At 33.1% G+C, this 27,950-nt stretch overlaps 2 protein-coding genes and 1 non-coding gene across 5 annotated transcripts in view; 2 read left to right on the top strand and 1 right to left on the bottom strand.

The window, feature by feature from the left end:
- Window positions 1-12,006: 12,006 nt before the first annotated feature.
- On the top strand, window positions 12,007-12,090 carry Trnal-uaa. The gene has a single exon. It is a non-coding gene; the product is annotated as a tRNA-Leu (tRNA).
- A 2,357-nt stretch (window positions 12,091-14,447) lies between these two features.
- Window positions 14,448-19,877, top strand: LOC111619419 (MORN repeat-containing protein 5-like). Of its 2 annotated transcripts, XM_023361121.1 has the most exons (6): window positions 14,448-14,576; window positions 15,782-16,073; window positions 16,549-16,696; window positions 16,767-16,878; window positions 16,943-17,077; window positions 19,460-19,877. In XM_023361121.1, exons 3-6 carry the CDS (start codon window positions 16,550-16,552, stop codon window positions 19,702-19,704), a joined length of 639 nt encoding a protein of 212 aa, XP_023216889.1. In that variant the 5' UTR covers window positions 14,448-14,576; window positions 15,782-16,073; window position 16,549; the 3' UTR covers window positions 19,705-19,877. The 2 variants fall into 2 exon arrangements, with proteins under 2 accessions (XP_023216889.1, XP_023216888.1); XM_023361120.1 differs by lacking the exons at window positions 14,448-14,576; window positions 15,782-16,073 and adding an exon at window positions 16,312-16,471 and having other exon boundaries at window positions 19,460-19,874.
- A 1,462-nt stretch (window positions 19,878-21,339) lies between these two features.
- The window catches only part of LOC111619418 (ELMO domain-containing protein 3-like), a 51,937-nt gene continuing 45,326 nt past the window's right edge, over window positions 21,340-27,950 (bottom strand). Inside the window, exon 9 of one of the 2 annotated variants that reach the window (XM_023361118.1) lies at window positions 21,340-21,661. In XM_023361118.1, the coding sequence (XP_023216886.1) occupies window positions 21,508-21,661 (154 nt within the window). In that variant the 3' untranslated portion in view covers window positions 21,340-21,507. The remainder of the gene's footprint in view (window positions 21,662-27,950) is intronic. The other variant, XM_023361119.1, reaches the window with a different exon arrangement.

Below are 27,950 nucleotides of genomic sequence, written 5' to 3'. Positions count from 1 at the left end.
TTTTTTTAACATTATCTAGTATAGTAAAATCGTGGGACCGATAAAGATTTGACGTTATATTAGAGTTGTCGTTACATCCGATGACGTTATAATTGGGTTAAACTGTATATTGTTTGTGCAAAATAAAAAAGTAATTTCGGACGATACAATAGCCAGGGTTATTTTTTTCAAAAACGGGAAATTTTCGTTACGCATCGACAAAAATTCAACCCGGGCCGACACGCAACGGAGAGAAATTTCGAAATTGGATAGGTTAATTTCATCGAAAATGCATCGTGGCCGGCAAAGTTTGAACGATCGCGCCCAAAAGCAGCGATTCCAAAGACGATTGGAGAATGAGAACGAGACCCGCCTTGAGCGTCAAAATGATTCCGTTTAGTAGTGTGTGGCTGTCAGCCATACTTTAGTCTTTATATAGTTCGTAAGTTCTTTACTTTTTTTCTATTTTCTTCTTTCGTTTCTATTTTCTAACTTCCTTTCCATTGTCTCAAAGCAATTTCTACATAAATCGTTACTGCTTGAGGGTGAGGATTACCCTTTCTAAGAACGAGAGTTGAACAAAGGAGGAGGAGATTAAGACTTCCCCGAATTTGAGGAGATAGACAAAGGAAGTAAAACTCCAAGACAACGTGAGAGACGAGTTGTGGACTTTTTTTGGTTGGACCTGGGAAAAAACAGACGTCGGACGCTGCGCTCCAGCTCGATAGAGGGTGGAAGAGAGGAGATTGCAGTCATGAGAGAGAACCCTGCCAAACTGAACACAGAAAGAGGTACGAGGATCCATCGGATACTAGAAGAGTGAGAGAATTCAGACATCGAACCGATGGTTTACTAGAGTAAGAGAAGGAATCGCGATTTTGAGGACGGAAATCGTTAAAGAGATCGATCAGACGACTTGAACCCGGGTACTTTCTGTTTACTTTCCTATTGTACCTTTGCTTTCCTAAGTCTATCCTTTTTTTTCCTCATTATTTTAAGATAGATGTAAGATTAGTTTTAAGTTAGTCATTAGATTTATTCGGTTGTTCTATGTTACGCGCGCGTGCGGTATATCCCTGTAAACTTAATAGGAGGCGACTCACTTCCCTGTATATATATTGAANCCTAAGTCTATCCTTTTTTTTCCTCATTATTTTAAGATAGATGTAAGATTAGTTTTAAGTTAGTCATTAGATTTATTCGGTTGTTCTATGTTACGCGCGCGTGCGGTATATCCCTGTAAACTTAATAGGAGGCGACTCACTTCCCTGTATATATATTGAAGTGAAAATCTGTAGGTCGGTGTATTAAAAGAACCGCGTTCGGAAAGAATTAAAAGAATATATATCGTGTGCAATTTTGTTTCTTTGTTGTTATTTGTGACGGTTACTGGCGGACCCACAAATATCTGTTTCCGAACGACCACAGTGAGTCTCCGAGACGTAGTCTTGTCCCAAATACGGTTTTACCGTTTTACTTGATTTGATTATTTGAGCTTGTTAAAGTATACATTTTAATATATTTTAGAGAAAATGAATTATCATCACGCTTCGGGTTCTNGCGACGGGACAGCGGTGGGTTTTTTTTCGGACATGACAATTTATCGGCAATTTAATTTAAATTGGTTAGAAAGTGGAATTTATACGTCGCCTTCACTAACCGATTGGGATAGAGGAAACACTGTTTCTCCACCCAGTCGACGGGAATGGAGAGTAAACCTTAACGCTGCAGAATGGCGGGTTTCTGTTATAAATAATCCCTTTTCGTCGCGATATCGGGAACAAATTTTTTTTGTCGAGAACAGTATAGACAGATGAGACACAAAGACGATCAGGACTGTGAATATTTGTTTTTTAACCCGATTCCTTACGCACAAGGCTGGTTTCGAAACAACACTAATGCCGAACGGCCCTTAGATAACGCGACCATTTCTAAATATTTAGCGTTGCCTAGTTTTGAGGAAAGCCTACGGCAAGCAAACAATGTATCACAGAAGTTAAATAAGGATAACGTAGGGTTTAATCGTAACGGAAATCGAATAACTTCGGTGAAAACAAAAGAACGATGTCGAGATTTAGAGCAAGTAATAGATTATTCGGGCGAAGCTACTCGTTTATCGGGTGTTGGAGAATCGAAATTGATAGATAGAGATTTACCCCCTTGCACTTTAGTCTGTGAAATCGAGAATAAAAGGGCGAAATTAACAATAGATACAGGCGCGGCAGTTTCTTTGATATCAAAAGATTTTTTTTTCGAATTTACGCGAGTTAAAGAAAGCTGAAACCAGAGAGGTAGAATTACTTAGTGTCACCGGACACACGATAGACACGATCGGAAAATTCGATTTAGCATTTAGAATCGGGCAATTGAATTTTAAACACGATTGTTATATAGTGGATCTTAAAATAACAGAACCTAATAACGGAATCCTAGGTAGAGACATAATCGAAAAGTATGACCTTACAATTTCTATAAAAAACGCAAAGCTTATTTTCCCTACAGGTAACGAAGTTACATTCTGGGGATTGGCAAACCTTCATAATAATGTTAATAACCCACGTAACCTAAGTGAGGATGCTAGTGAGTTTGCAATGATAGAAAGAAAAAAGAATGGGAAGGATGGTTTATATCAAAGGGATTTAAGGGATTTAACCCGAACGAACGGTAATAGAGAGAATAGCAAAACGGGAAATAAGAAAAAACAAAAAGGGAACAGTGCGCGAACAAAAGAAGAAACAATCAAAGAAGAGAATTAAGATAGGCACATTTTTCAAAACAGAAAACGAGAAACAAAACAAAACATCGCAATCAAATGTTAACCCAATGCAAGGCTTTTCCTGGACGCTCACAAAAGCACACGCTAATGCGGATGCATTAAGTCGAGTACCTTTAGCTCCAATAAATGAGATGCGCCCAATATATAGTAAAGCTCAGATTCGGGAACAACAGTTAGAGGACTCTTTTTGTAAAGAAATTAGACGACGTCTAGCGGAAAACACATCCCCGCAGGAACAGCGTCTGAACACAGATAGTAGCGAATTTTATCTAGATGTGGATCAAACATTATATCACAGGAAGACAAATCCAGAAAGAAATGAAACTTGGGACAGATTAGTCATTCCTAAAACTATGGTCGAATACGTTTTAAAGTTGTTCCATGATATTCCAAGTTCAGGACACTTAGGTGCGAAGAAGCTGAGAAAAAAATTACAGACGCAGTTTCATTGGCCTGATATGAATAAAGATATCATACACTATTGTCAGACATGTCAGGAATGTAGTTTGCGGAGACGACCTCTACACGGACATCAAGCTCCCTTACAAACATTCCCTAAAATCACAAAAATATTTGAGAGAACAGCTTTAGACATTCAAGGTCCTTTTCCTACTACCAATAATGGCAACAAGTATCTCTTAGTTTTTGTAGATCACTTTTCTAGATGGGCAGAAGCAGTGCCATTACCAGACGTTACTGCTAAAACCGTCGCCAAAGCGTTCGTTACACAGGTGATCTTACGACATTCAGTACCCAAACAATTATTGACTGATAGAGGTGCAAACTTTACTTCAAAAATGATGCGAGAAGTTTGTGATCTCCTACACATAGAAAGACTTCTCACCACCGCATATCACCCACAGTGCAACGGCATGGTGGAACGATTAAACAAAACTTTAATAGATATTCTGACGCATTATGTAGATAAAGACCAGCGCAATTGGGATGAAATGGTTCCTTACGCCCTTTTTGCGTACAACACCACCGTTCATTCCAGTACAAACGAAACCCCATATTATTTGTTGTACGGAAGAGACCCAATTTATCCATTTGATGTCGTGACTGAACCCAACCGACCCAGTTACGATATTAGCGAAAATTATGCAAGTGAATTGAGGACAAGATTAGCCTTAGCACACAAGCTGGCTCAAGAACATGCAGAGAAAGCCGCAATTGATAGAAAGGTGTACCAACAGCGAAGAAATAAGCCATACAAATTTTCTATAGGAGACAGAGTTTTTGTAACGGAAATAACAGTCCCATTAGGGTTAAAGCAAAAACTAGCCCCAAGATGGCAAGGACCCTATAGGATAGTAGCGGAGACAAGTCCGGTCGACTTTATTGTCCAGCATGTGCACAATGGGAAGAAGATGCACACTCACGCTAACCGGATGAAGCCCGCGCTCGCACGAATGGAATTCGGATCTTTCGCAACGGACGAACCTAAGTCCGAAGCAGGGACTTCCGAGTCATCCACTTCAGAACAACCATTACCTATATCGACAGATCCTTGGGACGATTTTATTTTAGAATCAATTCAGCCAGGCCAGGTAGATACTACAGAGACGCCAGAAATGAGCCCGCAAACATCAGTTGCGCAAGCTTCACATAATTATGAATCTTAGAAGTCGGGGACCTGTACATGAATACCCATGGGTTCTTCCGACCCCTTCGAAGATCATACTACCGATCGACGCGATGGTTACAGGCGCGGAAATAAGCGAGACTTTATCTCATGGCCATGGTCATGAGCACTTGCCGCCGCCTCCGCCAATCGGACTCTTCAAAGATTGTAAATGGTAGTCTCTATCACCAAGCAAACGAGACTATCATGAGGAAGAGGAGTCAGTAACAACTAGTACATAAACGATTTTTTGTGAAGCAAAAAAGATTTTGTTTTATGTCGCGACCTATTAATAATGTCAACTTTGTAAACTTTGAATGTGAAATTTCTGTTCACACAAGTGTTTTTCGAATCCAAAATTGTCGCGAGAGAAACACGATCGCAAATATCCGTCATAGATTGAGTAATTTATATAATCGAAATGTGAGGAAAATTATCCCTCCCATTTTCAAACGCGTGCAATGCAAAACAACTGTCTGTCACAACCAAAGCAATCATCAAAAGAACCAATTCGGAAAAAATGACGATATTCGAAAAAGGAAAGGTTGAAATCGTCATCAGAAAAGGTTCAAGAAACATCGAACTTTCAACAGAATTGTAGTCAGAATCCAAAGAAATCGTCATCTTCGAACTACATGACCTCGATTTGTGGTAATCCGCATCTATGCTGATGGCGGAGAACTGTCATATGTTCAGAAGAATGATATCTGGAAAACAGGCATGTCTGCGGAAAAAATGAGGAACACACAAATTTCCACCGTCTGTGCAGACGCCCCATCATCCTCTTACGATTCAGAACGGAAATGGAGTAGTCCACTCCAAATTTCAAAAAAAAAGGTAAAAAAAAATTTTCTGTTGTAAAACTTCGACAGAAAGGAAGACAAACACACACAGATGACATGTGATCTTCGGACTTACACTCAACATGTCCACGTGTGTGGATGTAGCTGTGAAGTATCTTCTACATCTACATTCTGAGTGTGACATACCTATTGTACTACGTGTAGAATCCCTATTTGTGTTCCGAAGAACCTGAAAAGAAACGCGAATGTATTCGATTTTAAACCCCCTTTTGGCTTTTTCAGAAAGAAATGAAATTTTGTGATTAGTATAAATTGCTCAATCTGCAAAACATAAAATTTTTGCGCATCGTCAAATGTAATTTAAATGTTCAAATCGGATCCAATATAACACGAAATGTTTGTAAACGCGGCACAAAAAAAATAAACCCTCCCCTCCTGAGGGAGACGAATCTGACGAAACGCAGAGGAAACACCCATACCTCCCTGCGAGACATCGAAAAAAGAAGAAAAATGTAATATAGAATTTAAATGTAAAAATTAAAATTGTCGGAAAAATTTATACATTGTTAAAATTTTGTTATTCGATGTAACTGGGATTGATTGTTATCTGATCGTTTGTAGAAACCTTTGGATAGAGTCATATGATGTTACGTAAAACCAAAAGCGGTCGAGAAAAACAAAGGAGAGAATGAACCGACAGCGTACAACACTCTCGGCTAAAATGCCGCTACTTCACAGCGACATTTTAAAAATGGCGGAGAGCCTTGTGAGGTTCCGGAAGTAGGTCGAAATTCGCGCAAGATAATGTTTTAATTTCGTATAAAAAAAAGTGTTTTTTTTTTTTAATTATAATAATAAATATTGTAAAAAGAAACCGTCTAACGCAAGGTGAATATATTATGTCCATATATAGTCATATCTGTAGAAATTTCTGAGAAAAAACGAATTTCTCAGAAAAAACAATTGTTGACCTTATTTTTTGGGCGAACTATTCTGACTTGAGTAGCTAATATTGAAAGATTAATCGCGGGCCAAATAAATTTATTACACGGGTCACATCCGGCCCGCGGGCCGTATGTTGGCTATGCCAAGTCAAGGTCATTACCGGAATGCCGGAATCAGTGTGAATGTTTGCAACAATCGCAAGCAGTGCTGCCAAATGCAAGAAAATAAAATTTGAAGTTCTTTCAAAAAATTACGAATAGGACATAATTTCATATACGCTATACAGTGTTATTATCCAGATGATGATCGCAGATCTAAACTAAATTCAAAATGCCATTGATAGTTTGGAGATCGTTTTATAGGACAAATACATGCTAAAACTATAAAACTTCGATGAAAATTTATACCTCGTCTTATCTGAAGGTCGTCTTATCTGCGCAGATATACGGTAATTAATTTCATTTCAGTATTTCAACTGTATATAATAGAAATTTTATTATATTATTTGATTCAACTAAATGGCCCTTAAGGTACAGTACTAAACTATCACCAGAAGATCGGTTTCGAAACAGACCGAAGAGCCCAAAATTTATCATGGATAATAAGGATGCTTCGCATATCTTAACCATGTTGTTCCATCCCATATCTGGTTAGACACACCCATGATGGATGTAATTGTGATAATTCATGTAGTCTTATTGTCAGGACCGTTCCGAGTGATTTTTGCGGTTGAAGCAAACCTAACAACATCAATATAGCCTAGTTATATTTCTATAAACATTATAGTTTCTTTTTAATATGGCACCTGAGGCAGTTGCCTTTCTGCCTCATCTATCGGCATGACTCTGCTAAATGTATTGATACCTCCTCAATCATTGAAATAGCTAAAACAAAATACTTATGATTATTATATCATTTTTCAAATTGTTCATTTTTCAAAAGGGTATTCCAAAAAATGTATACACGCTTAGGTTGTTAATAAGTTTTATTTTTATTTTCTTATTTTTACTTTAATGATTTTATAATTAGATTTTAATTTTATATTACAGTATTAACTCTAAATTATAAAATTTCTAAGTTAAAGTTAAAACAAAAAATTAAGAAAATAAAGAAAGAAGTTATAAAAAATTTGAGTGAGAACAGTATATATTTTTTGAGACACCTGCTTATTAATATTTCGTTTTAGTTATAAATTATTTCAGTTTAAAATATTTATAATAATGAGCATCAGTTCTCATTGAAAAATTTACAGTTTACTCATTTTATTATTTTATAATTTTAATTAAGCAAATTACAAATTATATACAGGTAATCGTCTACTTACGACCATAATTGATTCCGAGGAACCGATCATACAGTGGCGTAGCGTAGTAGGGGAGGCAGGGGCGGCAAAATTTCGCAATAAATAATAATAATATCTTGTAAAAAATATGAACCATTTCATTTCATATTTTTGTCGCACCTACGATTCGAACCGATTGAAATGAGCACGGAATTTTTCGTTACTTATGACGAAATTGAATTTTAGTCTTTTAAATTGATATACCTAAATAAGGGTGCGGCTGACATTCACGCTACGCCACCGCGATCATAAACCAATTTGGTGGTAAGTCGACCTTTACATTTTATGCCATTCTAATATATTCATTTTGTATCATATCTCTAAATATCGTTTGTTTTATTTTTACGCTCGTCAATTTTATGCGTGAATTTTTAACACGTGTCTTATGGACGAAATAATGGGATTATGAGAAGTGATGGGACTTGGGTGGGAAAACATTTCGTGCGGAAACATCTTAACCGGGTTTTACTATTGTCCAATAGGGATTAAAATTTGTTTATACCACAGACCGAACGATAGTGTAAGTAGTTCTCGTTTAAAACCGAGAATACTAAATGAATAATATAGTTATGGAAATTATTAAAAATACTTGAAAGGGCGGCTGGAAGGAAGGAAGGACGAACTGTTCATCCAAAAGGCGAACGGTTGGTATATATACTATCATCATAACTTTATAAGAACTAAAATAAAATTTTATACAAAACATAAAAATCAATTGTCATCACAAATTACCGTATGCCCAGCTGGACATGGCTTGTGGTCCGAGACGTAAAAATTGCCTAATCAAATCGTGATCATAACGGTCGTGATCATAAAATCGATCAGTCGATGACTGCTTGTATGTACAGTACAGTACTTCCATTTTTTCTTATGTAAATCAACAGTTACTATTTTTTTATGTGTTTTAAATATACATTATTCTTAGAATAATTTCTCACAGACACAACAATATCTAAACCGCGAATTTATTTCTCACGAATTTAATTATTGTGTCGTCATTCAAAGTTCTCAATAATACGGGACTCTCAACCTGTAATTTTAAAAGGAACGGGTTTCGTGGCCAAAAAAAGCTGACAGCCAAGATTTTAATCAAAAAGCGGTTGCTTTGACAATTTTGATGCGATTACTGATCTCTTCTGAACAAAGATCCTGACAAGAGAGAAAACGATGGAGTTTATTCTTTTTTAGATTATGTTCGCAAAACTAATCGTAAAATATTTATATGAAATTATTTTTATATCAACAAAGGTACTAATATTGATTTTAAAATTATCGGCCTTTCAGAAAAACAAATTTGCAAGTTCTACTTTCTTCCTTCAAATTGTTAAGCTGAATATAATAATTGCTTATTATTATTATTATTACATGCCATTTTATGTTTAAAATTTTCAAACTTATCTGTGTTTTTTTTATTTTTTTAAAATAATTAGATAGTGACAATTGCCATTATTTATTTAAGAATTTATTACTAATTAAATAGGAAAAAATATTTTTAATTTAAAATTTCTTTCAACAAAGAATGTAATTCAAATTTTACTTATAATCTATACTAAGTACAAAAGTTTCCTAAAATTTATTACTTACAGTTTGACAGCAAAAATATCTCTCCTAACATAATGACTATAATTTACTCTTCTTGTTAAAAATTCAGACTAAAATCAATCGATATTGTTTATAAAAAAGTGAAAGTAATGATTGCTAAAAATAGAATAAATGTTTTCTTAAGAACATATTAAATGTTTTACAGTATTTTCTTTTCAATCGCTTATTCTTAAAGTAGTATGAGTAATAGAATACATTCACGCATCTCCACTGATTCTATAATCTCAAAAAATCCAAAGTATGATTTATTGGGTTCTCTAAAACCACTTTTACTATCTTTAAAGTTTATAGGATCTCTCCCGAATAAATCTAAATCATTTTGTAGAAGATTTAATATTTGGAGTGCATGCATCTTTATATTTTTGTGTATATATACATTTCATGCAATAGCTAATTGTTTGGTGCAAGTAATTTACTACTCTGAAGATTTTTCTATATTTGAAAATATTTCCAATATTGTACGCACAGTAACTACTACAATTGCATTTTGTGTTCACTATGTGTATTCACCAATAATATTTAACTGTCTACGAGATCTACAAATTGCTTATGTGTACTATAATAAAAAAATTTTATCTGGCTTTGCTCGGCAGGTGAAGATATTGACATTTTTGAGTTGGATATTGATACTGATCCAGTTTGGCATCGCAGTGTGGTTCGGTAATGAATGGGAACTACAGCAATATTTTGATGCTTTCTTTTATAGAATTCAACGGGAACGTATACCTCAGCAATTAGGATACTTTATCTTATGGGGAGATTGGATTTCTTATATTTTCGTTTTAATAAGTAATGAGTGTTTCTTGAAAGTTTTCTATGTATTGCTTTGTTATGCTGTATATCTTCGATTTAAATGTTTAAATTATTATATCAGCGAAACATTAACCAATTCGCCTGTGACTGCTATGCAAATTCATATTTCTTATCATCATTATGTTCATCTTTCAACATTATTAGAAAATATAGATGATTCATTTTGCTTCACTGCGTTTCTCTGGTATAGTAGCATACTTGTTAGCATCTGTATCAAAATACAAAGTTTGATTTTTGAGATATTTTCCAAAGATTTTTCTAGTGTCGCTTATCTTGCAATAGATATTATCTTTTATTGGTTTATATTCTTTACATTGGCAATGGTTAGTGCAAAAGTTTTGGAAGAAACATCAAAGTCGGTTGGTATCATACATAACATCTCAAGAAGTTACGAAAAAGATATATCTCAACAATTACAATTGATGATCGCTTTGACTAATGGCTCACCGATTGGTTTAACGGTCTGGAAATGTTTTGTTGTAAGTAAAAGTTTCATTCTTCCCGTATTAGGTTCCATTGCGACATATACTGTTATATTATGGCAATTAAGTCACAGTTATGTAAATTAAAAATATGTCTTAAAAAATGTTATACAGAATTTTAAGAAAAAAGGACTTTTTACACGTCTAAAATTTTAAAATAAAATAAAAATTTATTTTTATTTATTAATAAACAGAAATTTATTTGTTTATATATTCAATGTATTTTTTGTGAATGGATATTTTAACATATTTATTATTGTGTGTAATTTATTAATGAAATGTTTAATATAAATTTATTACCTTCGGTTAAAATCACTCATTTCACAATAATCCAATTTTTAAAGATTTACAATGACAGATTTCATTTAAAAAAAAAAAAAAGCAAAAACGTCTCAAATTTAATGAAAACAATTCGGATTAATCATATCTGGAATAATTCTTATGCATTTTTAATAATAATAATGACTTTCTGTAACATTTTATTTACTGTATATGATGATACTTTTCAGACATTTCCGGTTACAATAAAATAAATTTATGTAAAACGAGATAAATTTGTCTTATAGTTCTAAATGTTTCCTTGTAAATTTTGTATTTTTCAAATAAATATATCACAAATGAGGTCATAAACATTCAACAATTAATTTTATATTTATATTCATATTAATTTATCTATGAACAATTTAATTCACTCAAAATTGCTTCTCTCTAAATAGATTCTACGAGATGATTAATTAAACAATTGAATACATTTATATAACTATTATTTAGTATGTTAATTACAATAAATCGGAAACTAAGATTTGTTATATTACTTCAAGCAATGTAACAGATTTTTTAAAATATCTCAATTTTCAAAAGTAACCAAAGGGCTTTTCATCACATATTTCGTTGGAAATAGACGCATCAATAATGTCTGACAATATGAAACTCGCGAAATAACACATTCGCAATATTGTTGCTCTATCACTTCAAAAGTGGCCACAATGCAACGAAAGCTTACGATCTCATCTGCAAATCGTTTTTTAAAGCGTTTATGGGTGACCAAAGATCAACCAGCTGTTGCAAATGTCAAAGGGCCAATAGTGAAAAAGAAGATTGTATTGTATAAAATAATTTGTTCATTAACAGACAACTTTTCACTCATTGGAATTCTTTTGAAATTCTCACTCCATAATTGCAAAATGGTTCTTATTTTTTTACATGTCATTCGAGTCCAAATTATTATTGTAGTTGAAATAGTTTTAATTTTTATTTCTGCACGCTTGTAATAGCTCATCATTTCAGCTGTAGAGAAAAACGAGTTGTGTGTTTTAAATACTGTACATTCTAGGGGGAATGATAATTCGATTCTGTAAACAATTTTATAAGAGCAAGGAAATTGCAGACTATTTTCATAAACCGTTGGCCTAGCAATTCTCAACTCAGGATGAAACTCATGCACGTTCGATGAGAAACCGAACGATTCGTTACTACGTGGTATTGACGATTAACATGCAATGAAACATGAAAAGTACAGTCGATAATAGCAGTTCCTCCGAAAGCAAATAACTGCGACGAAAATGTGAAACTCGTAGACAGGATTGATAACGATTGCTTTTCTATTTGATAATAAGTCGATCAGGAAATTGCTATGTTGTGTCAGAATGGCCGAGTGGTCTAAGGCGCCAGACTTAAGATCTGGTCCTCGTATGAGGGCGTGGGTTCGAACCCCACTTCTGACAGATTGTTTTGCTCGAGTGAACATTTATCGGAGTTCAACATTATCGGTTGATTTGCATCCGGAATGTTGTGTGTTCGAGGTAATTTGGAAAATCTGTATACCGGTATGTCTTTTCTTATAACAGTTCTTGGTACTACGAAATTCGAAGTCTTGAACGGAATATTATTTTAACACTTGATGTCCTGAATGTCTTTCTGACATTTAAGTAAACAAAAAAAAACAAGGTTAGTTTTGGTTGGTTAGGAGCTATCCTATCTGCTATCTGCTATCTCCTATCTATTCATTTGTGTTACACGACCATTACACAACATGCACAATAGGCTAACAAGTAAGTACAGATAATATAAATACGTAAATTATATGAGCCCTCATAAGAGACTACTTTTCATTTTATGGGACTAGTGACTATACAAAAACAACATATTGTGACCGTAGGATCGGTGTCGCTTTGACACCGCATCAGGATGTGACATCACCGAGTCTCTCAGGACCAGAAATCGCGACGGATAGTTCTTACACCACGCGAGAGGTCGCGGGTAAGCGGTTGGATTTGGAGTGGAGATGAGGAGAGAGAAACGAGGAAGTGATTCACTCGGATTCCAGATTAATAAACAATAACAATTTAATTTCAACGGGAAGGAGTACAAGATATACGATCCTAGACATCTCGGATTGATATGTATTACTTAGGTTATCGAATCTACTGTCGCGAAAGAGAGTTTACAGGATATTCGCGTATGGTTAAATACCTTATAGAGAAGTCGAGGATTGATGATTTTGATGACTTGATGACTCACCGACGGGATTCTTCGGGTGTTCGATGGAAGGTTCTTGATATTCGGACTGTTCGGGTCGTCGGAGGAGCGTCGTCGGAGGGAGGTATCCGACTTGTGGAGAGTAAATCGAAGAACTCGGGCGTGTAATATATCTGTATGGTGATGTGGATGGATGCATAGTATTTTAGCACACTTATAAACTCCAGAGGAGGCGAACTTTGAAGAACGACTGACTGGATTTGTCATCGCCCTCCCTTGTTATTTGGGTTCCTCTTGGGTTTTTCCATGAAGTCAGGAGTTTGTTGTTAAGGATCTGGCGTCCAATACTTGAAATTTATCGAAAGTTCCGGGTGACGCACTAATGACTAGATCAGTGTTTCTCAACCTCTAACGAATCGTCTCCCTTCAACGTAGTACCGCCCCTTCAGTAAAACCGTTACGTGGTATCGCCCCCTTCACTACAAAATACCGATGCCAAGAGGGCCAAGACTAATGCCAAATTCGTACTGCATTGAACAGACTAGTGACTAGTATAATGTTATTTCTTTAATTATTGTACGATATATCGAATAAAATATCTAATTATTCTTAATATAATGTTTTACTATATCGCCCCCTCAACATGGAAAAATGCCCACATGGGGGCGATATCGCCCCCGTTGAAAAACACTGGACTAGATGGATCATCCTCAACAAGGAACCAAGTCCGCGGAAAATAATTTTTATGAATTTTAACCTAGCTTTTGATAAAATGATTGAAGTTAGACGATTGAATTTTAAAATGATTAAAGTGTAAAATAACACTTTATTGAGGATCCATTCGTCCTTCACAACATCCTAGACCTCTTAGCGCTTTTAGAGCAGAAAGAGGCCTATGACCTCCTCACAAACTGCACTGAAAAAAGTTCAATCTTACTAACTAATTACATAAAAATTAATTTTAATATAACTTGTTAATCAAAAATATTTCAGATTCAACAACAACAATAATTTCAAACCTTCTTCAAAAAGTCAAAAATTTTAAATTGAAATGTTTTCGGGATTAGCGTCCTATACATCAGCAATACAATTACCATAGCAACGCAGAACCTGATAGAAGTTCTAATAAAGAACTTTTGAAATAACTTACATATTTGTTTACGTATTATAAACACAATATTATGTTTAATATTAAAAAATAATTCCGCGTGATACCTACGAGGGTGCTGAAAACCAATTTTCGTCTACCATTGAAACTTATAGAGTCCCATGTAATATATGATAAATATGGAATTATTCTACTACAAAACGATAACAAACGATTTGCACTGATAACAATTTTCGAAATCACGTGTTAACTTTCAGCCAATAAAATTGACTTCTATGTGAACTACTTTCGTGGCGCTTCAATCGGAGTACATCACAATTACAATAAATGAAATAGTCTAACTTCGAGTTTTGAACACCTCGCTTTTCAAACAATTCGGTTTACGAACAAAATTTTGAACGCTATATTTGTTCCGGTTGCCGAACGGGATACTCGGCAAGAGCCATAGAGAGACACAGACGATCAACTCCCTATACTTCCTATAGTAAAGAAAGTTGACGACCCAACCAATCAACGACGAAACTACCAATTCAGAAGTTAGTGACGCCGAGATCGCCTCACGTCATTAGACGTCATGACATGAACCATCAATGTTATTCAAATTAGATTTCAATGCGCATACGGGTAAGATACTACTTCCATTTATCGGTAAACGTAATAATAGAATTTAAATCAAATTAATTAATAAAAACCGCGTTAATTGACATTCGCATAATATAAATGACATCCACAAATCCGTGTTTAAAGGTGCTTAACTCAAATTAAATAACAAAAATTTATTAATATTGTATATATTATAGTATCAATATTTAACTTAATGTATATAAATACTAGGTAGTCAGTTAATTAAGACTTAAAATAATAAAATAATAATTTAAACTCTGATTTTACACCGAAATTAAAATTAAAATTAAAATTAAATCAATGAAACTTAATAGTTCGGAAAGTGTAGATAAAGTACATTAATTTGTTCAAAACATTAGGTAAATATTATATGATCGAATTCCGGTGGTGCCACAATGGATGGATGACACCACGTTTCCAAATATGAGAGCTCGGTCTCTGTTAGACTGCCGAATGGCCGACCGGTTAACATGGCAGCCTACAGCTGTCGGGAACCGGGTACCGAACATATTCGGGTCGAAAAACCCTAGAAATTTTTCGGGGGGATGGTCTTTCCGAGTATGTTGGACTCTCTTCTTCACCACCCGGCCTGACCGAATCGTAATGGGACTTGTTAAAAAAAAAAAAAAAAACTTTGTTCTCTGTGTATTCTACTGTGTTATGAACGTCCTATTATTAAAGTACTCGAAGAAGGTTGGAAATTGCTGTGTATTGAAGTCGTTGTTTTCATATTTAGAATATTTTAAAGTGTTCTTATTCATAATTTATAATTCACAGTGTTTCCGTTATACTGTATATCAATTTATTGTGTTGTTTACATTCTTATGCATTCTATGTAAACATTTCAAAAGTATTTAAAGACAGGAAAACTTTCATACAGGTGTATCAATATATAATTAAAAGACATGAATTTTCTATATTCAACTAAATTTGATAAAAACATCACCAAATGTTGTTTGTTATACTTATAAACTTGATAAATATTATTATTTCTATTACTTTCTACAATTTAGTTTATAAAATTCTTTCATTTCATCATTTCTGATTACATAATTTCAGATAATATTTTAAAAATTCGAACGAGATAAATCAATTTAATAGTCTATACCTTAAAGGTATTTTAAATATATAACAGATGTATATTTAATTGGAAAATAATTCGATTAAATTTTCTATAAAATAATATTAATCAAAATGTCATTCAGATGGCCGTATGGTATAGGCAATTAAGACTACTGCTTTGGGACGTCCAGGATTCAATTTGAACGAGTAAACCGAGTAAACCCCAGGAATTTTTCATAGGTCCCTGTTGATTATTTCATGGCCTCACCATCCAGTCGCTCCTTAGGGCTTGATCGAACTTGATGTACAGTACATGGAAAAAGGCTCTCTCGGTGCCCACAAAGACTAAGTCAAAAATTTTTTAAAATATCCCCAAATCAATCAATCACTCTTTCTTGTATTTAGCAATAGCCCATTCACAAGGAGAGATTAATGGCAAGCAAAGAAAATTATATAATTAAAAATATATACAGTGTATTATTCTTTTAATTTTATGTACTGTAGTGCTAAGTAACTAAAGTTCTATTTTCGTTTACCCTAGATAATATTTTAATTAAGGTACCGATACATGTAATTAAATATAACGAAGTTACCTATAAATTTTGCAAGTCTTTAATTTGGTGCACAATTCTAAACTTTACGTAAATAATGAAAATGTTCTTTAGAACAATTTATAAATAAAAATTTTTAAAATTAGTTTCAGAAAAGAATGGAAATTAAATTTCTTGAGAGAACGTCCGTTCAATTAATTGAAATAGAATATACTATAACATATATAAATTTAAAATGCAGTTCATAACGAGCAAATATATTGGAGATTACAAATTTGGACAGTTAAATCCATTTTAAAATTTTGAACTTAAATTAATGTTATTTTAAGGCATTCAATAACTAGTATTATTTTTTTTAGGATGCATGGAAAAGGAACATTTTTCTTTTCAACTGGAACAAAGTATGTTGGAGAGATAAAAGATGGACTTTTTCATGGAGAAGGTAAAATGATTTTAAGTGATGGTGATGTATACGAAGGAATTTGGGAAAATGGAGTAAATATTTCGGTCTGTTTATTTCATAATTCTTTTCTTAAATTCTCGAGCAAATCTACAGTACAGTAATTCCAAATTTTAGGGTCGTTATGTGTTCAGAGATGGTCTTGTTTATCAAGAAAAAGATTGGACTTATTGTAGATATCCAGATCGAAGATTTCAATCTGAAATTTTATTTGGATGGCAACGTGGAGGTAGGTTTATACAAAGGAAATTTAATAATTAAAATTTAATAGTCTGATTTCTTGAATTTATTAGAAACAACATATCTGAGAAAACGCAAAGAAAATAGAGTCGATTTGTTATTAGGATGCATACCCACTGAAGAATTTATTTATAATCCAAATACGAGAGAAGTAGTGGATCATTCCGGAAAATTTTTACGTTATGCAGGTATATAAACCTATCTCATGTTTTGGCGCGGATATTTAAACGTGATATTCCTTTATAGTTATATAAATTGTCAGACTTTCGTTAAAATATACTTTCATATTAGATATTCATTATATTATATAAAATCATTTACGAATGTAATGTACATAAAAAAAGTTTCTTTTCTCAATTCATTTCTCACGAGACAAATATCTGTATTAGTGTTGCTTTGTAATGGGTAAAAAGTCCCAGCCTTCAGACTAACCGTTAGATTAAATGAACGGAAAAGGAAGGGCCAGCGAAGATCGAGTGAATTGTTGGACTAAAATAGACGAGTTTGAAGTATACTCGAATTAATTCTTTTGTTAAACTGTTTCTTTTTTATTGACAAGTTGATTTTTTCCTAAAAAACGTTTTAATTATATTCTGAAGGACAGAATGGGGGTGAAGCTTATTTGTGATGATGTATTGCAACGTCCACTCGTTATCAAACATACGCAGTGCCTTTCTGTTTTGGCGCTCAACGTTTTCTTTGTGCCAGCTCTTTAATCTTGCTGAAGGAGAGAATGGGGATGAGAAATGATGCCTGATCGAATTGGCCTTATGAAATAACGTGTCCGGATTAGATTTGGACATTAATTACTCCTGACCAGAGCATATTTCTTTATATGTAGAGTTCTTAATATAAAATAATGTTTGCTAAATTATCTCTCCCACCAGTAGTCGAGTGGACAACATCACTGAACATTGGTAGTTACTCATAGGTTTGCGCCTCACCAAGAACTGGCTACGAAGTTTTGTGTGTTTTCTTCACCAGTCTACACCCAAATAAGGGTCAGTTTCCCTTGATTCTGATGAAACCGTGTTGTAATTTGCTTTGCTTTATTTATAATCCGAATACGAGAGAAGTAGTGGATCATTCCGGAAAATTTTTACGTTATGCAAGAAATAAATCAGCTGTAAGATTATTACAATCTTCACATAATTAAAATATTTTCATATTTTTTAAAATGTCAATGGTGTATAAATTCTGATTGTTACATTGGAAGTATTTTGACGCGTAAATTAATTTGTTATAACATCAACACTAAACAATGTAATTTCGTGCAAATTAACGAGATATTAGCGTATAAATGTGCAAATGAGTTGCTGCTTGATATGCGTCATTACGAAATAACTTTCCAGTGAGAAGAAACTCTGTATTGTGGACCTACTGTAGAAAAGTTTTTCTGTTGAGAAAATAGCATTAGAAGTTGATGTTGGGCGTTCGAGCGTAACTAGAATAAAAATAGTGATCTACCACATCACGAAAATTTAAGAGCTGGCAGGAAGAAAACATTGAGCGCCAAAACAGAAAGGCACTGCGTACGTTTGATAACGAGTGGACGTTGCAATATATCATCACAAGTAAAAAGGGAACTGAAACGTGGCTTGGGAATAGAAGTGAGTACTTCAACTATCCTCGGATACCTAAAACGTAACAATTTGAAAGTCCACGAAGCCTAAACTTATCAAATTACACAAACTGAAACGTCTTAATTTTGCCAAACGCTATTAAAGATTGGAAGAAGATTATATGGTCAGATAAATCCAAAATTAATAGTTAGTTCATATGGGCGAAAATGGATATGGACTACATCGACAAAGTCTATAACTGAACGTCATTGAAATTTGGTGGTGGTAGTCTTTTTGTCCGGGGCTGTATTGCCCATTTTGGGCCTGGAATGCTATGTTCTATACCTAATAGAACTGTTAGAATTATTTACACCGAGATACTTGACAATTATCTGTTACAATCTGTTGATTATTACCACATTGATAGGAGCTCTTTCATTTATCAGCAAAATGATGATCTAAAACATACATCCAGAAGGGCAATGTCATGGTTTCAGGATCAAAATATTAGCCTGCTTGAGTGGCCGCCCCAATCGCCTGGTTTCAGCCCGATTGAACAGATGTCGTCCCTTCTTAAACGTCGCTTGTATGACTACGCAGCTCCACCTGAAAGCATACACTGATTATGGGAATTTGTGCAGGATAAGTGAAACAAAACAACATTATACGATTGCAGGATTATTATTAATTCCATGCTTGATCGCATTAGGATGGTTTTAAAGATCAAAGGAAGCTATACTGATTATTGAAGTGTACTTTTTCTACAAATGACAAATTTTTGTTTGCGTTAAAATCCTCCCAATGCATATGTTCTTTGTATGTTACTATTATTAATAAAATAATTAGACGGCCGGATGGCCGAACGATCAAGGTGGCAGCCTACCACTCTAGGGGACCCGGGAGAATAATTTGATTTTTTATATAATTTAATATAAAAAATCATTAATATCAAATAATTAAGTTTTAAACTGGTTTTTGATTCAATAATAATAACGTGGTTATTTTTAGATGATGAGGAACACAAATTTATTGTTATGACGAATAAAAGATTAGATATGAACGCTGTATATCCGTGGGAAGATGAAAAGGAATCCGACGATGATGATATATTTATAAATTTTGAATGTGAAGAAGAAGAAATGGTAGAAGAGGAAATCGAAGAAACGCCTATTCTTAAAGAAGAAAAAAAATTACCACCAAAGAAAATAAAGCTGCAGTCTTTCAAATCAATATTTAAAAAACGAAAGAAGTAATTTCATACTTTTAACTGAATTTAAAATCAAAAGCTTTAACAAACTAAATGAGAAATTATTATTTAGTAAATAAATGAATAAAATTTTATTTGCAAAAAAATTTCGTTGGGCATGTTTTTGATGCATTCCTTTTCCAAGCAGGTTTTTCAAATTATGCTGTAATGTGTGGCAATAGTGCCAGGGTGGCCAAGCTTCTTGATAGTCCGAGCCATTTTTCAAAATTTGAAATTTTTCGCGAGCCGCAATTAAATACGTATTAAAAAGGTATGCAAAAAATTCCAGATTACAAATTATATCCGTAGCAAGAGTGATACAAATTGTTTCCTCCAGAGCACAATGTCAACTGTCCNTATCGTGGGACCAGCTTTTGTATTCCATCCTCAAAGAATGTTGCTGCCTGATGAGACAACCACTGCAGAACGGTCATTTTGACTTCGTCGTGATTGTTATGGCGCTGCCCTGCCAGATGCTTCTTCAAATGCAGAAACAAATGATAGTTACTTGGTGCTAGGTTGGGACTGTATGGAGGGTGGTCTAATTGTTCCCAGCCAAATGATGTGGTTAGGTCTTGAGTTTGATTTGCCGTATGTGGACAAGCATTATCGTGGAGAAAAACGACACCCTTGCTCAGTAAGCCCGCCTTTTGTTTTGTACTGCATGGCACAGTTTTTTTACAGTCTCACGGTATGCAGCTGAATTGATCGTTTCACCATGAGGCAAAAAATCAACAAGCAACACTCTGTATCTGTCCCAAAACATTGTGCACATGATTTTCTGAGCAGAAATTGTTTGCTTGAACTTGACTTTCCTTGTAGGAGATGAATGTCGCCATTCCATGGATTGTTGCTTCGATTCCGGTGTAACGTAGGCTACCCAACTTTCATCACCTGTCACAATACGGCTTAAAAAATCATCTCCCTCGTCACTGTAGCGTTCAAGAAAAGTCAATGCACTGGCCAAACGTTTGGCTTTGTGCTCCTTCGTCAACATTTTCGGAACCCAACGGGAACACAACTTCCGATAATTTAATCGTTTGGTCACAATTTCATAAAGAACACTTCTTGAAACTGCAGGAAACTCTTTAGATAAAGATGAAATCATGAATCGTCTGTTCTCTCTCACTCTACAGTCCACTTTTTCAATCAAATCGTCGATAATGACTGAAGGTCGCCCACTTCGTTCCTCATCGTGAATGTTTGTGTGGCCATTACTAAAGGCCCTAACCCATTTTTGTACCATTCCATCACTCATAATGCTTTCACCATAAACTTCACTGATTTGGCGATGAATTTCAGCCACTTTCGAGCCTTTAGCACTGAGAAAATGAATAACGGCATGCCCTTCGCAGTCGGCGGGATTCTCAATGAACGGCAGCATTTCAATAACACACAAACAACAGTAAACACGGTCGACTGACTCTGTAATGGCGTTTGTGGCTTCCCAACAGATGTAGGTACACAGCGTGCATGCGCTAAGTGGCGACTGCAGTGCTCCAGCGGCATTATATTAAAACGGTACTTACTTTAAAAACACGCCTTGTATTTAGAGTACATGGAAAAATTTTACAGAATTATTTAACATTGTCTTCTAATGATTTACACCAAATATCATCCTAATTGATTAATCCAAATATTAATTATGCAAATGAGCTATTTCAGCACATGCCATATGATGACAATAACCTAAACTATCTATATGGATGATTTCAAGATACATAAATTGTTTATGTGGTATTTGATGATGAATTTATTAATCATTAAAAATTATTAAACTTAAATTTATATTAAATATATTTCAACTATTTCATGAATTACATAAAGCATAGTAACCTTTTAAAACAAATCCTGAATCCATTATTGTTTTGTATTCTCCTTTCCATTTATTATATAAATAGAGAAAAGTGCCAGCATAAAATTCATTAATTACTGAAATAACTTCTCCTCTTTGATTACATATTCTGAAATTAAATTTTTAATATTAGAAAAATTTTATTTCATTATAAATCAGAAAATATTCTATAAGTGAAATGTAATCAAGGAAAAAGAAACTTCAAGAAATAATAGTTGAGCCTTTTAATGCTATGTATAAATACAACTATAAATGTGAGTAGTTATAAAAACTTATTTTGAAAAGTATGAACAACATAGTAAATATGCATCATTTTGAAGAAAAATTTTAAATTTTTGTTTATAAAGGACCAAAGTTTCAAGTTTATGCTAAATATTCTGTAAAAAGTGATGATTAATCTTGACAATCATTTTTCATATTGTGATACTTCAAACTATTTAGTGCTGTAGAAAAAATATACAATTGTAATCATCATCATTAACAAATTCCACAGTAAGAAACTGAAAGTGATCAAATCAGAAAATTATAATGGCTAGAAAATGAAATACCCTTGTTAATTGACCATTACACAGTCAATTGCCTTTTCAGGATTATTATTATTTCATTATTATGTATTTATAGTGACTTTCCATTCTGTTAATAAACAGTAATAGATTTGCTTTTAAATAACTGAGATATTTATTGATGAGACTATGTCTCATCTCTAAAATTGCACTGCTGTCAATGGCTGCACATCTTAGAGTATGAAGGAGTACATGTCAGGAGTGCAATTTGACAGAGTATTTGGTGCCCAAATCATGCACACACAAAATAAAGCAGACTTGTAGGTAGTCAGAGGACCAAGAACCAGGTGAAAAGAAAATATGAAATGCTGAGACTATTTCTACAAACAGGCGTGAGTGCAAGATTTGCAAATGCATTGCTTCCGCTCTCCGAAACATAGTCTTGTCCCAAAAATGGCTTTGCCATTTTAATTGTTGTAACTTAAATATGTTACAGTGGATAATTTCCACAATTGATATTTCTACAAAGAAATAATTCAAACTTCATTACAAGTCAAAGCAGAAGACATAATTCAACATACAAAGACCTTCATGGTTTAATATCAACAACCTTCAGTTGTCTTTGTACTAAACCATAATAATACTCTCACATATGTATGTTATGACAATCTTTCTAAAAAGTGAAATATAATGACATTACTGACAGATATTTGATAAAAGTATTTTATCCTTTTCAATATAAGTCAGTTTGTTACACAATCTAAATTTGATAATCAATTAATGAAAACAAAAACACCTTGCACTATAATATTATTGTAAGGAACCAAGTCCGAGCATTATTTTTATTTACTTTTATTTTACTTCTTATTATATTTTGTTTGGGGCTTGTGTTTTGTTAGGACGAAGGTTTCCTCACCATTTACCTTAAAAACTTAAAAATAGAAGAGAAACCAACTCACCAAGGAGAGAAAAGCGCCATAGAAAAAACTCGCGCACCCTTGCACTNGTTTTCGATGAGTCATATCATTCTTAACTTGGACGGAAATGAAATTTGTTACAACGTTGCACTTAATCTTTCATATTTGTTGTTAGTAATTTAAAAGACATTTTGAAACACATACGGAACAATAATAATTTTTTAAAATACAATAATACAAAAGTGAAAAGGGAACTCGGGTACATTTATCGAGAGCCACAAATAATCCTTCAAAGAGCCGCATGCGGCTCGCGAGCCGCAGGTTGGCCACCCCTGCAATAGTGTGACATGTACAGTACTTTAATCCCACACCCTTGTATGCTGAAAATGATTGCCATTCAATGAGAACGTGGATGAGAGACTCCGTTTTTCGTGTCATTCAACTTTTGTTGGTCGTTGATACTGCACTCCGTGTAGGCCTAACTACTAACTGGATAAGTTGCCAAAGATCGTAATTTTTTGGTAGTTTGTTGTGCTATTGTTCTTGATTATCCACGCACTGACAAAGTTGTACGTGCTGTTTGATTGGTGCTAAGAATTGGTTTTAGGATAGCATGCCAGTGCAGGTAATATGGGCCATGGTCCGTAACATCAGCAAATGTTGCGCTGCTGTAGTCCGCATTACTAGACATCCTTGTGATATTCCTTTGTTTTTTCATTATTTCTTCCAAAACCAGAAAGAAAAAGCAGCGCAACTCTAGTTATTCTGCTACTACCAACTGATGAGGAATGGATCCAGTGTCAGAAGTGTCAGCGTTGGACACATCGTTGAAATACGTGCTGGTGTGGAAGGAAGACACATTTCTGTGTGAATTTTGTACAAAATAGTAACTTTCTGTTTCTAGAAGCATCCTTGTAATATGAATTATGTGCAGAGAATTATGTTCCTATTACCTTCACTTTTAAATTTTTTGACATTACGCTTTTTATGCTGCAATTAATGTAGATTAATAAAGATGCTCTTGTAATATCATTGGACATCAGTTTTTGAACCTTGAATCACAATGTTAGTTCACTTGCAGCAGTTACTTGGAAGTAATGGTTCAAAGACAATATGGTGGTCCAAATTAGCTGAGTTTAGTCTACATTTGTAATTTTTAAAAAATTTAAAAATCGAAGATTTGTCATATCAATACACAATCCTCACAAAGCACCTTAATTTGCTGAGATTATTTATTTCGAAACAAACTAACGTTTTCAACATATTCTATAGGCAATCTTCAAGTTTACATAACTTTTGGAATGTTCCAAAATACAACATTGAAAATTTAAAATGAAAAAAATTAACGGGAAAAATAGAGAGGTTGCGGCCGACGTTTTTAACGCGAAAACGTGTACGTCGGACGTTCAGCGCCGCTTTCCTATAAGTCTAGAAGTTTGACAATGATGTTTGGATAGTCAGTGGAATCATGCTCGACATTCCAAACACCATTGTCAAACTTCTAGGCCTTTAGGAAAGCGGCGCTGAACGTCCGACGTACACGTTTTCGCGTTGAAAACGTCGGTCGCAATCTCTCTAATAACGGAAATAAAGCAAACTTTTCATTATTGCTTCCAGGTACCAACAAATGTAATACATTAATATAACAAGTAACAAATATAATAGAAACATAAAAGTATAAAATGAAATACATTATATTGGGTAGTGACTGACGGGGATCGACATATTCGGACCACCCCGAAAAATTCCTGGGATTTTTCGACTCGTCTAGATTCGACTTTGGGTCCATCAGCGGGGTAGACTGCCACGTTAAACAGCGCAGCCCTCCAGTCATCTTTTCAAGTTTATCTTCTAGAAAATCCAGAATATTTCTAAAGTTAATATAATATTCTTGACGATACTGAAACAAAATGGGGGGAATTTCGATAACTTAAGGGAAAAATCTTATAATGAATTTTTCTTGGATAAGTTCAAAAACTATAATTGCAAACTTATATATGAACACTTAAGAAATAATATTCAAAAACATTAAAAATTAGTCTTTTTATCAAATATACTTTTCCTTGGATTTCCTGACATGAGTAATTGCGATACCTGTTCTTGTAACATATGAAAATGTTTTGAATTAACAAAAAAATAACTTTTTTTACTTTTACAGTAGTGCTTAAAATAACCATTCCATATATCTCTGTACATTCAGAGATACAGTATATTCTAAATGTTATTAGAAGTATTCTTCTGCAATGCAAATGTTCAAATCATCATACCAAATCTTTCTCAATGGAAACTTATTTTGGAAATCTTTCTCAATGGAAACATTAATTTAGATATTGTAGCAATACTTGAATTTAACAAAATTTACTTACAATCAAAGAGAAAATCTGAATAGGTGCTGTAAAATTTTATTTATACTTATAAGTATACAATAAAATACAATTTACAATAGTTACAACTTTTTACACATTTCATTGTATCATACATTATACATAAATGTATTCATTCAATTTAATATACATACAAAATAGAACAACAACAATGGTGATTAAATGTTAAAAAAGTGACTTGGACGGATTTATCCCTGTATTCAATATCTCTGTTTTTTCAATTTCATTTTATCAATATTGATACATAATACTAATTTTATAAATAAATCAAGAAACATTGTGCTTCATATGTCAATTTTTTTCAAAAATAAATATCTGTTATAAATATAAAAATGCATTCTAAAAATCTATTTGCTTATTGCTTTAATAGCCACAGTGCAGTAGACATTCCCTATCTATTGTTAGCATTATATTCATTGAGCAAGCTATTTAAAATTTCTTTTTTTTATCTGTTCAATCATAATTTAATAAAAACCTTAATTTATACATTCAAAACTGCAAAGCTTTTCAAAATTTTTAGATATATTTAACAACAATTTTCTTCCTTAGAAATTTATGAATGCATTAAATAGTTATTACAATATATATTAAATTTTTCCATTTGAGCTGATATAAATGAATATCTAATTATAATTACAGTAAAACTACAGTAATGCACTATAGTAATACATTATCCATAATAACTCATTTCTTTAAATAAAGTTGTTGGAATAAAATGCATTTAATGCATTTATTAACTGTCCATTTGTGCCTATCACCAATCAGTAGTTTCATTAGTAATTTTTTAATTTTTTTTAATTTTAATTTTTTTTTTAATTTCAATTTATGTAAAAAATGTTAAATCTTTCATTTTTTAAATAAATTTTTCATCTTGTAAATTTATATTTTTTACCCTACAATATTTTATACAGATGATAAAAAAAGCAAATATGCTTTAAAAAAATTAAATAAGACTTAGGTTGAGACTCCACTACCGTAAAAACAGTGTAAAACCTCTCACTGTAAAAGCTTTTAATCACATGACCCTGATATTTTACACCTGAACAGGTCGTAAAACCAGCATAAAAGCAAGTTGAGCGGTGTTCAACTCGCTTTTACGCTGTTTTTACAACCTGCTGGTTTTTATGGTAGTGGAGTCTCGGCCTTATATGGCAATAAATAATACCAAAAACTTTAAATTATAATTGTTTTAGTACTTAAATAACAATTATAAATAGTCAGAAGTGACTGTTAATTTTAAGCAAAATAAATAAATACACAACTAACGCCTGTAATCTAGTTGAAATGAAGAAATTTATTAAAAGAACAAATCTTTTCAACTATTTTTAACAGCCATCTTCAGGTTATGGAAGTAATAGCATATTTACATAAATAACAACAATTATTTATTTATTGTGGCATCATCACAATGCCAAGATGCAATTTTTAAATTTTTTTCATTAATTTATTTAATTTAAAACATATGATCTCCACCTAAAATTAGTAGTGTTGTGTCCCTGTACATAATACTTTTCCTGTTAGCAACAGTGTCATGCCATCATCATGTTAGCAACAGTTAATGCCATCATCATGTTAGCAACAGTGTCATGCCATCATCATGTTAGCAACAGTGTCATGCCATCAACATGTTAGCAACAGTGTCATGCCATCATTATTTCAATTCAAAAAATTTTTCCTTACAGGAAAAATTTTTTGAATTGAAATAATGTGATTTCCAGTTTACATCAGAAGTTCATATATAGTTAATCAGGGTCTCCAACTCCTAAGCTTTCCATATCTGGTCATGGATTTCATCTAACTAACTCCATTCTCAAGATTAAGGATAGAGAAGCAACAGTGGAAATTTATAGGTCTACAATTTTTCCAAATTGCAGCCCAACAATAGTTCTACAACTTGAAGATGGCTATTAAAAACAGTTGAAAGCATTTATTCTTACAATAAATTTGTTCATTTTAACTGGATTACAGGTGTTGATGCTTCTCATCCAGTTTTGCAGTAAAATATTCTTATAGTGTAAAAAGATTTTATATATGCATGCAAAGGCTTAATATGTAATACACATCTTAAAATTTGAATTCATTTTCTAAAGTGGTATATTCTTTAATTATAGAACTACTATTCCTTTTATAATACATTAATAATAGTTATTGTTATCAATTTTTTGCACTTAAAATATTAATATAAAGTTTTTCAAATCTGCTAAACAAAACAGATATTAAGAAAATATTACTTTCCCATATAGAGATTTAAAAAATTAAAAAAGTGAATAAAGTTTTCCTAAATGAGCAGTTTAATATAAATTTAAAACATATGAATAATACACACATTTATTTAAAAATATAGAAATACAATACTTTAATGAAATTTATATTTGTTTCATCAAATACTTTCAGATTTAGCATTCAGAAAGCATTAAAAATGATCAAATAATTGAAAAAAATCTGAATAAATACTAAATTCAAAAGAAATTAAATGAATGCAGTTTGATATTTGAAGAAGAGTCTAGGATAAGATATTTTCTCATGTTCAAATTCAAAAATTAATTAAAATATAAATAATAAATTAATTTTATATAAAATAATATAGTGTTGCT

The sequence above is a fragment of the Centruroides sculpturatus genome, unplaced genomic scaffold (genome assembly GCF_000671375.1).
Source record: "Centruroides sculpturatus isolate CEXI.00-Female unplaced genomic scaffold, Cexi_2.0 scaffold266, whole genome shotgun sequence".
In the NCBI taxonomy this organism is placed as follows: domain Eukaryota; kingdom Metazoa; phylum Arthropoda; class Arachnida; order Scorpiones; family Buthidae; genus Centruroides; species Centruroides sculpturatus.
Note: the sequence above shows the minus strand (reverse complement) of the source record. Positions and strands in the feature narration are given on the sequence as shown.

Bases quoted from the DNA above. Each gene is read 5' to 3' on its own strand.
- LOC111619419 (XM_023361120.1), top strand. From the start codon at position 16,425: ATGCAGTTCATAACGAGCAAATATATTGGAGATTACAAATTTGGACA. The intron at 16,697-16,766 runs GTCTGTTTATTT...TCCAAATTTTAG, and splicing joins AAAATGGAGTAAATATTTCG to GGTCGTTATGTGTTCAGAGA. The intron at 16,879-16,942 runs GTAGGTTTATAC...TGAATTTATTAG, and splicing joins ATTTGGATGGCAACGTGGAG to AAACAACATATCTGAGAAAA.